The 10,199-nt window shown below is 38.9% G+C and overlaps 1 protein-coding gene across 1 annotated transcript in view; it reads right to left on the reverse strand.

Moving 5' to 3' along the window:
* Positions 1-235: 235 nt before the first annotated feature.
* The window catches only part of WDR92 (WD repeat domain 92), a 16,507-nt gene continuing 6,543 nt past the window's right edge, over positions 236-10,199 (reverse strand). The window contains exons 3-8 of the mRNA XM_024203043.1: positions 9,488-9,618; positions 7,683-7,784; positions 4,905-5,020; positions 4,245-4,379; positions 2,464-2,561; positions 236-1,196 (exon numbers count right to left, since the gene is read on the reverse strand). Of these exons, the coding sequence (XP_024058811.1) occupies positions 989-1,196; positions 2,464-2,561; positions 4,245-4,379; positions 4,905-5,020; positions 7,683-7,784; positions 9,488-9,618 (790 nt within the window). The 3' untranslated portion in view covers positions 236-988. The remainder of the gene's footprint in view (positions 1,197-2,463; positions 2,562-4,244; positions 4,380-4,904; positions 5,021-7,682; positions 7,785-9,487; positions 9,619-10,199) is intronic.

A 10,199-nucleotide genomic window follows, 5' to 3' on the forward strand; every position in this document is an offset into this window, starting at 1 on the left:
ACTAGATTTCTATTTGATGGATATTATGGTTAATTTGATCAAAAATCCCACTATTTTGGCTGCTGTACAAAGCTTTTAAAGGTGGAAACAACAAAAATGAAGAAACCAGGAAGAAATACATCATTCTGCAGCAAATCCAGTTTCTTGCTATAAACCGTTTCCTTTGTTGCAAACCTAATTAAATGTATTCTTCCCCCGCATCTCTGTTTCTTGGGTAATATACTTCACATTACAATAACACACGACACATTTTTATTGTAGGATAGTGTGTAACAAATTAATTAAAAATGAACAGAAGAATATAAAGTGATCCATAACAAAAACTGCTCATTTTGCTGAACATCTTAATTACAATACCATCTCCATGAAAAGGGTCATTCATTAAACATGTTTGAAATCTGAAATCCTCAGTTTAAAAATCCTCAGTTTTTAAATAAGTGTTTAAATGTATTGAAGTAATCTGAGTCACTTTAACAAACACACTCTGCCAAATATGGTCAAGTAAGGTCAGAGAAATTTACTGTCCCTTCAATGTATTTTCTAGGATGGATCATAGGATAGTTTCCCTAATAACTAAGAATGGAAAAATATATGATAAAAACATACAAAGCAAACAATTTAACAAGAGTGAACAGATTAGTGCTACTGAAGAAAAAAAGCAATTTACATTGAGAAGATACAGTTTAAAATAATTTCTGAACTTGCGGATATTTTAAACACACTAAGCAGAAGGCACATTTTATTTTAAAGGTAAATTTACATTAGAAGGTAAAAAAGTTAAGCCTAGGCAACTTTTTCCAACTAACAGCAGCATAGTATATAGTCAAACAACTGTAACTCAATTTATCTGAACTTTCAATAGAAAGATCTGTTTTTTAATTCTTTAAACCAGCTTTGTTAAAGGAGACATTCAAGTTATAAATAACAAAGTCTCTTTTATATACACCCCTCAGACTATGTCGCTTTCGTCCTGAAAATCCGTTTTTTGTCAAATCTTGCTGAGCTTCGTAACTATCAGTACCCTCACAGTCTGGTCAAAAGCACTGCAGACACACAGACCCCTTTTGTCAGGGCTCCAATCAAGGCTAGAAATGGGCTGTGTTGACAAAGTCACATTCTGTAAGAGACTGACTGAACCTGCAACCCCCATCTCAACTCCTTCAGAATCCTTCTTTGAGCGCTGAGCAGGATACTCACTGCCAATAAGAAAGAAATAAAACCAGACAAGCATGGTTTTAGAATATGTATCATAGACAAACACTACAAGAAATACCCACCCACAAACGCACATATTTGTTTGTTTTTCACAAGTCCAATTAGAAGGTGTCTCGGGTTTCCTAGAGACACTGAAAATATCTGTGCTAAATATACTGAATCATAGTTAATCCAGCTAAGTCAATTTAAGTGAATAAGGGATATAATGCTACATGATAAAATTCACCCCAGTTCAGGGAATCCATACAAGGCCATCAGCACCATTTGAACCCTGCGTTAAGGAACAAATTCAGACCCCCAACATCCAAGTGCCAGTAACCAAGCCAGGCATCTCTCACTTCCAGGCTATGGAGCCACTCCATCTAAAGTAGGCTCCATTGGTGCTTACAAAGTCCACACACAGGAGTAAGAGAGGGTGGCCAGGGGATGAAACTGAAGGATCCACTGGCTCTGTCCACTCCTTGTTACCATGTGAAGTGTTACCACAGAGCAGTGCTCTGTGCCATGTAGAGAATATACACCCCAAGTACAGTCCTCTGGATCCAGCTCATTCTGCACAGAGGAACTGACTAGGGATCCTCCATGAACTCCCCTTGACTCTCAGGATTAGATCCTAAATGTGAAAAGCAGCATTGTCTAGTGAACTTAGCATAAAGCAGTGAGACAGAAACACCCAAATTCTAACATACCCTTTGTTACTTGTTAGCTGTTTAGTTTTTACCCTTGGGCAAGCGACTTAACGTCTGTCTCTCAGCTTTCTATATATAACTATAAGGATAATATTAACTTACCTCATGGAGTTGCTATGATGACTAACTTATGTTTGCACAGAGCTTCTAATATGTAAAATGCTAAGTGTTATTAAATAATTTAAGTCCAAAGCCTTTTTATACACTTCTCAGCATACCTGCTACAACAAGACTTTTAAGAAATCTATTATTCAATTTAACATCTCATTAATTGACAATATAATTTAGATCTTGATTATATTAGGTTAAAGATCAAGGGCCAAATTCATCCTTGTTGTAAACCCACAATGCCAATCAAGTTACAGTAGGGACGTTTTCAGTCTCTATTATCAAGTCCTGCCATGGTGTGAGAAATTACCTATTGTTTGTAATTTAATGAATTTAAATACATCTTTGGTTTGAACATGGGCCCCATACTCATTTTCCAGGAAGACTTTTTACAACATATGGTAATTTTGTTATTTTTTCACCTAATTTAGAGTGGATAGTGAACACTTACTATTTCCAGAGATGAAGGCTCCCAGCTCCTCCACTAGTGATAAAGATATCCCTGTTCTGTGGCAGGTGCCGAACTTGCCACATGGTGGATTTGTGAGCCTAATAAATACCAGAGTTAGACAAAAATTAGTTACAGATTAGTCTTGTAAGTAAGGACTTAAACCCTGATAAATATATCTGAGTGATTACAGTAACTTTAAGCATATTAGTAGTTGCTTTCAAGGGAGTATTCACCTTCAGTATGACTAGTAAGGTAAGTAAAGTTAAACGTGCATATGTGCTTGCAAGGTCATAATCAGGAACAAAAATCATGTAACTACTGGATTTCCATATTCAGATATGAAGTAGTCATTATAAAGATATTTATTAATGCTAGCCTAGGACTCTTTTCAACAATTACCAGAATTTGCTATCAAACGTATCACAAAAGCCATGAAAAAATGAGTAAATATAAAATTCAAATCTAAATCATGTAAGCAGGTCATGTAGCAAGATGCAGAACAAACCAAAAAAGGCTTCAATTATAAATTTCTGCTAGTAAGCAAGTTTCTGCATATGTCCCAAAAGGAATTAACACAAATTATGATAGGATTTTCATTTTAATGTTTTGATTGCAATGAATACCAAATAAATTATTAATACGTTTCATCTATTACAAGCTTCGATGATGTCAAAAAGAAGCAAATTAAAGATAATATATTGACATTGACCTATTATTTATTTAAAACAGTCACATGAGTAAATTTATCATTAAAATGCCCGGTCTTGCCAGTGAATTTTACTCTGTCAGACTGCGACTCATACAGGACCTGCACAAAATAATATTGTGGGTAAGAGATATTGGGGGAGGAAGGGAGAGGCCACTAGGGCAAAGATTCTCCATCTTTTGCATTCTGTAGACCACTGTATAGAAGATCTTCTCTTTGGACCTACCTCCACTCCCTATATCCCCAGTCACAAACTGCTTGTTTTTCTGTGGACCCTTAGTGGTTCCCAGAATGAAACTTCCTGAGAAACACCATTGCACTAGACTCAGAATAACTCTCATTTTATCTTGGGATACAATTAAGATTCAAATTCCATCACTTTAGATTGCAATCACTTTTACATTAAATTCCAGGGTACACATCTACTTATTAAACCAATAAATAAGAATACTAAAGCACTGGAAAAGACCATCATCTCTGATAGCTAATAAGTGGTGTGCTCCAGGATAGGCTATCACATCTAGAGAGAACTCAATATTCACATATGTCCCCCTGGCCTACAAGCAGTGGACATCCTCCACATATCTCATTTCTCTGCTTTTACATCCTCCTCAATATCTCATATTGTGGTGAGCATCCTTCTGGCCAAGTCCACCCACAAAAACCCTGGCCTTAAATGGACAAAAGGAAATTCTGCTGAATGACAACACTCCCTCCTACTCAGTGAGTAGATCAGGAGCAGAAGCTGAGCCTGAGTCCCCCACACAGCAACATACAGAAAGCCTTCCCCACTTTCCACCTCTTGAAGTGATGTATGTTACCTTTCATATGGTTGATTCATGTTTTCTGAAGTTAAGGTCAGAGGCTAACAGGTACCTAGCACTCACAAATCCCACTGAAGTCAGTTGGATGATGGGGTGCTCATCCCATCATATGACTGCCAATGAACATTCAATCTGCCCATCTTCACACCTCCTATGTAATAACTTTAAGCTTGCAAGGTTTCCAGAGCAGCTTTGCAAGAGTAAGTATGACATTTCTCCCTTAACAAGAACAGCCTTCCCTTATACTGTACCTTCTCTGAAATGGAGGCAAAACCTTTGGTTGGATGCTGAGTTCTCATATCAAAAACATGAAACTTTCCTTCGAGCGATGTGGCCACTAATTTATTCATATTTATATCTTTCCTGTCAAACTCCACACTGCAAACCTGGAAATATAAACACACACACATTCATTCTGAAAGTCAGCTTATCACCGAAGAAGCATTTATTTTAGATTTGTAAAATATGGGCCATCATAATCTCTAGGTACATTTACAATGGTAATAAGAATGCAACTGACTTAAGACATAACCAGATTCAACAAGATTATCTAAAAACACCTGAACCCACTCAAACAGCATGCTCTCAAAATACCTGCATAAATTGATAGGACCTGCAGCATACTCTGAAAACAAACAAAATAGGACAATGGTTCTCAACCTCTTCCCTGCTGTGAGCCCAAGTTACAAAATAAATGAGTTTCAGGGCCCTGTCCATCTAGCCATAAAGAAAAGAATGATCTCCAACCTAAGAATCCATGAACTAGGATTTGTTGGCCCAGTGGAGAAAAAATCCTCCATAGATTTTATCCTGGTGAGAATCTGAGTAAGTTTCAAATAGATACAGTGACCCTTTAATTCTTCCACATTACAAACAAATATAAATTAAAACATGCCTTTATGACACATTACCCCATTCTTAATGTTGGTCTCCCATCGCAATGACATGGTTTTTAGGTCAAATAATTTAATGTCACCATTGTCATAGCCAGCACACACAACACGCTCCTCTTGATTGTAGGCATTGCCTGGAAATAAAGAGACAACTATTTAGATGTATAAAAAATTATCCCCATCACACTGTAAAACAGTCATGAACTAAAGTCTGCAATTTTAACCTGTATTTGTGCCAGAAGAGTAATTGGAATGTTTGTAATTAATGTGTTAGGTGAAGGATCTGATTTTCAAGTAGTCTTCAAAATAGCTAGTTCTACCCTTTAAAACAAAAGTATCCAACTGCTCATCCCCCTGATTTCTGCCTAAATTGACTACACCACCTCATACATGTATGCATCTCCTCCAGAAATGGATGCGTCTTCCTACCAATATATGTTCCTGGGTCTAATAACCAATTTCTGCATATCAGTTCAAACAGATGTTGGTGCCTGGAAAACTAGACAACTTCTCTCTGCTCCTATATAATATGACGAATTTTCAGAAAATATTCTAATATATTTAATTCATGCAATTTAAAAATACAATATTCTCTAACCAGCAGATGACATGCCTGATCCTGATACTCCTACTCACATAAGTAATCCAAAAGCATGCGGCATCTGACTATACTCTGAACCATACACAGACTTTGCAGTACAGCACAGCACAGAGACAACTTTAGTAGACCTTCTCTTGCAGTCTTCAACACATTCCATCATGGAGCACTATTGACCTGCTTACAAGACCTAGCTGTAGGGGATGATGCAACACTATTATGAATCATTTCTCTCAAACAGGACCCAAGAAATTATGACAAAAAGCGGCTCATCTCTAAGAGCCCTCGCATATGGAGTTCCACAGAGATCAAAACTGTCTCCCTCATCTTCAGTATCTGTAGAACTCTTGGAAAGGATCTGAGAGATATGGGAGCTGTTGCCAAAAATATATTGATGACACCAAGCTCTGTAATGCCTTCTCAGCTGACACGATCACCTATGCATCACTGTCTGAAAGAAATTAGCAGCAGGGTGATGAGCAGATGGCACAGACTGAACTCAGGCAAGATTTAAGCAATGCTGAAGGGAAAGGGAAATAATGAGAAGCTAGTGAAGGCTCTGCACATCACTTGTCAAGGTAGTAGGAGGGAGGGATAGCTCAGTAGTTTGAGCATTAGCCTGCTAAACCCAGGGTTGTAAGCTCAATCCTTGAGGGAGCAATTTAGAGAATCTGGGGCAAAATCAGTACTTGGTCCTGCTAGTGAAGGCAGGGGGCTGGACTCAATGACCTTTCAGGGTCCCTTCCAGCTCTATGAGATAGGTATATCTCCATATATATATATAGTACACAGTCTCTGGGTCTTAACACTGGTTTACACAACAAACTCTTGTCAATACAAGTACATCACTAAAGAGTATGGAAAATCCACACCCCTGCGTGACGCAGTTATATCGACCTAACTCCCGATGTAGACAGCTGTATATCGACGGAAGGTCTTCTCTCATTAACATAACTGCTAACTCTTGGGGAGGTGGAGAACCTACACCAAAAAGCTCTCCCATCGGCATAGGTAGTGTCTTCACTAAGTGTTACAGAGGCACAGCAGCACTGTACATGTAGACAAGACTTTAGTGGAGTCATCACTAATTCTGAACATTTAGATAGCAACAGTAATAAGCAATGCCTTCCATTATTTTACCAGAAAACTACAGCTTTTACTATGGATTTAATGGCAGTAATCCAAGTATTTATCGCTAGGCTGATCAATTTAACTCACTGAATCTCTGGCTAATGATGGAGGAACCCAAAAATACCAGCTTGTACAGAACACAGCAACTGGTCTCCTTAGCAAGAAAAATGCTGAAAACACAGACGGATACTCTGCTCACTTCATTAGCTCCCAGTTCAAGACTCTGCTCTTAATATTTAAAGCACTTAAGTTGGAGCTGTGCTACATCAGAGACAGGCGCTCAATCCACTGAATCAGCTAAATTCTTCCTGGACAATGCAGCTAGAAGTACTGGGATTAACCTTTCCAGAGTCAGAGATAAGACCTTCACTGCAGGAGGCCACTGTCTGTGGAATAGCCTTATGTCTTTCTGTAAATTAGGTCCAAACCTGATTGTTTTCAGAGTATGTTGCAAGACTTGTCTTTGATGGTTTTGGGAAAGTTTTTGCAAAAAGGCAATGAATAACAAAGCTATGTAGTAAGCAAAAGCTAACGAACACGAGAGCAGTGAAAAGCAGCATCTGCTATGGCGATCTCCATACAAAACTTAATTACTGTATGAGGTACTAAGGTACTTATATAGTCTTTACTTATGCAAGTTATCCCATTGAAGTCCCATTTGCATGTGTAAAGACTATTCACATCAGGAAAGGCAGAAGGATCAGATTATTTCTGAATGAAAGTGCACAACTAAAGGGAAAGCTGCACTAAATATCTTCAGTGTAAATCCCAGTTTATTTCCCCCATACACAGCTGAACACAGAGGAGCCATATGAGAGGAAGGAAAAGCAGTAATTGGCCATTTCCCATAACCAAAAGGCACTGCAAGAATGGCATGGGTTAAAAAGTACAGAAAGTAGTATAAGTTGGACATTATCACATTTCTTGCCTCAGAAAGTTTAACAGAAAGAGTCATGATTTGTTTGTTTTGATTGTCTTGATTATTGCCCCCCTGCTTCCAGTGGCAGACCAGATGGATAGATATTTTGTTGCTTGCAAGTTACAGACTGAAAAGCTTATCAATTTACCAAATGCTACTGTCCAGCAGTCTCTCTTGCTCTCGCCTTGTACTGGTTCCATATTCGCAACAGGTGTATCTTTTTGTCTTGGGTCCCACACTTTCACGGTTCCTGTAATAATAATTATACTGGATTTTAGATTACTAATACAGTCGCGTATTGTATGCATTCTCCACTCTTCAACTTGCTTTAGGGAAGACATTACAAACATTTGCATGTCTGATCTCTAACAAAGCTGACTGCATTTACGGAAAGAAAAACAGAGCAGAAATGAGGAAAAGGATTTGTTTCAATACTTTAAAAGTTCACTGATACACAGTCTATCCAATTTCAACTAAGGAATAGTATGATTCACATTGATAAACAGAATTGTATATAGTTTGCTTTAAGTTCTAGCTTTCTTCCTTCTTTCTAACCCTATCATCACTCCATGGAAGTGGTACAGTTTCCACAGCTCATTTGCCATAGTTTGTATTTACCTTGTTTCATATTCTTTCCCTCCCACTCTCCATTATGTTGATGTTTGTTTTTTGTTTTTGTTTTTTTGCTATAGCCTCTAAGTGAACTGTGAAAACTTTGTCCCGTGTCGGACTCAAAATAGAACAAACAGCACATAGATCTGGTTGCAATATAATTGTAACCTTATCTGATGGCAACCAGGGGTTCCCATAGTTGAAGAGACCAACCTCGGCACTGCCAAATTCACTAGGCAAAGAAAAATAACTGCCAAGGTGTGGTAATGGATTGGAGCAATCAATAAACTCTGGCAATCAACAAAACTTTTAAGTAGCAAACCAGCTTTCCCACTGGCACTCAAGTGTAAACTGCCATCTCCTCCCCACCCCTACATTTAATTGCATTGGTTTTCAAAACCATGATTTTTTTTTGTTTGAAACAAAGTTCAGTCCTCATTGGGCAATTTTCAACATATCATAGGGCAAACAGCAGCAGTCACAGGAGCCACCTGTAGATACAGAAGCTGCCTCCATTATAGCTATCAGCAGCTGCTTAAAAAAGTTGCAAATGGCTTTAAAAGATTCCACCTTATACATGAACACCAAAAGGCATGACAATGTGTAACAGGGCCTCTATCCCTTTAAGGGCAGCTGTGACCTTGAGTCAGCCAGCCTTGGCTGCTTTAAGAAGTGGCATTCTGGGACTTGTAGGAAGGACATGCCAAGCTAAAGTAAGTCCTCTGACATGGCTACAGTATAGGAAACACCTATGGCTCAGTCAGTTAGTGAAGAGAGAGACCCCTGAGGAGGCTAAGCCTGCTGGGCAAGGGAACCTCAGTTAGGAGGGTCTATAAGAAAGGCCAGACTGGAGGCCTTGGATCTGGAGTAACAGTCAAGAAGAGTGTGGGAGGAAGCCCATTCACTGGCCCTGCACCATCAGGGAAAAGAAATTGTTTGAATCTAGGGAGGGCTTGAAAGGACTGTGAAGTCTTGGAGAGTGAGCTAGAAGACTTGCTTTGAGTTGAATTGTTATTTATGTTGATAAGCCAGACCCTAGAAGGGGAGTTAGTTCAAAAGCACCAGTAATGTGGCACTATGATTTACATGGAAGAAAATAAATTAAGGCAGTGGATGTTCCCAACTGGATAAGCTGCTGCTAACCAATTCCTTCTAGGCCCCACATGAGCTGGCTAAACTGTATTTTATCTTGTTTGGCTATAACCAAGTTCACAACAGGATTAGGCCAGTTTTTAAAGTTTCTTGTAACGTCAGTGCGGACTGGGCCCATAAACTCCAATCAAATCTTCTAAATAGTATTTTCTTGGCAAAGATTAAAAACTTTAAGGCTTGCTAACTCACCATCTCGGCTCCCAGTCACAATTTCTGGTGCTCCTTCTCCAATCCCTAAGCCACCTACGCCATCTATACAATTTATGATTTCTTTATGGCCCTTCACAGAGTATACTGGAATCTCTGGAGCTTCCAAGTTCCTAGACAACAGAAAAGAACAGACAGTACATTGTATATGTGTTCCATGGTGCGCTACTTTACTGTACAAAAGGGAGGGAATGCTGTATCCGAATGTAGGCTACAAATGCAACATGATGGCTCAGACTTGCGCTGAGAACAAAACTGCAAAGTTACAACCATGAGGCTTTCTTCTAGAAATGTCTAAAATGGAAAAGGGTGAAACTGTTTCCCCACTCATGTGTATGATTTAATCTACTTTTGAGGCTGTTCAGAATTGCTCTATTACCTCAAAAAAAAATGTATGGATCTCTAGTATCAGGGGGTAGCCGTGTTAGTCTGTATCTACAAAAACAACGAGTCTGGTGGCACCTTAAAGACTAACAGATTTATTTGGGCATAAGCTTTCGCGGGTAAAAACCTCACTTCTTCGGATGCATAGAGTGAAAGTTACAGATGCAGGCATTATATACTGACACATGGAGAGCAGGGAGTTACTTCGCAGGTGGATGTACATCCACCCTGATTGAATTGTCCGTCAACACTGGTTCTCCACTTGCGAAGTAACTCCCTGCTCTCCATGTGTCAGTATATAATGCCTGCA

Source organism: Terrapene carolina, unplaced genomic scaffold (genome assembly GCF_002925995.2).
Source record: "Terrapene carolina triunguis isolate 2854851 unplaced genomic scaffold, T_m_triunguis-2.0 Scaffold132, whole genome shotgun sequence".
NCBI classification, from domain to species: Eukaryota; Metazoa; Chordata; order Testudines; family Emydidae; genus Terrapene; species Terrapene triunguis.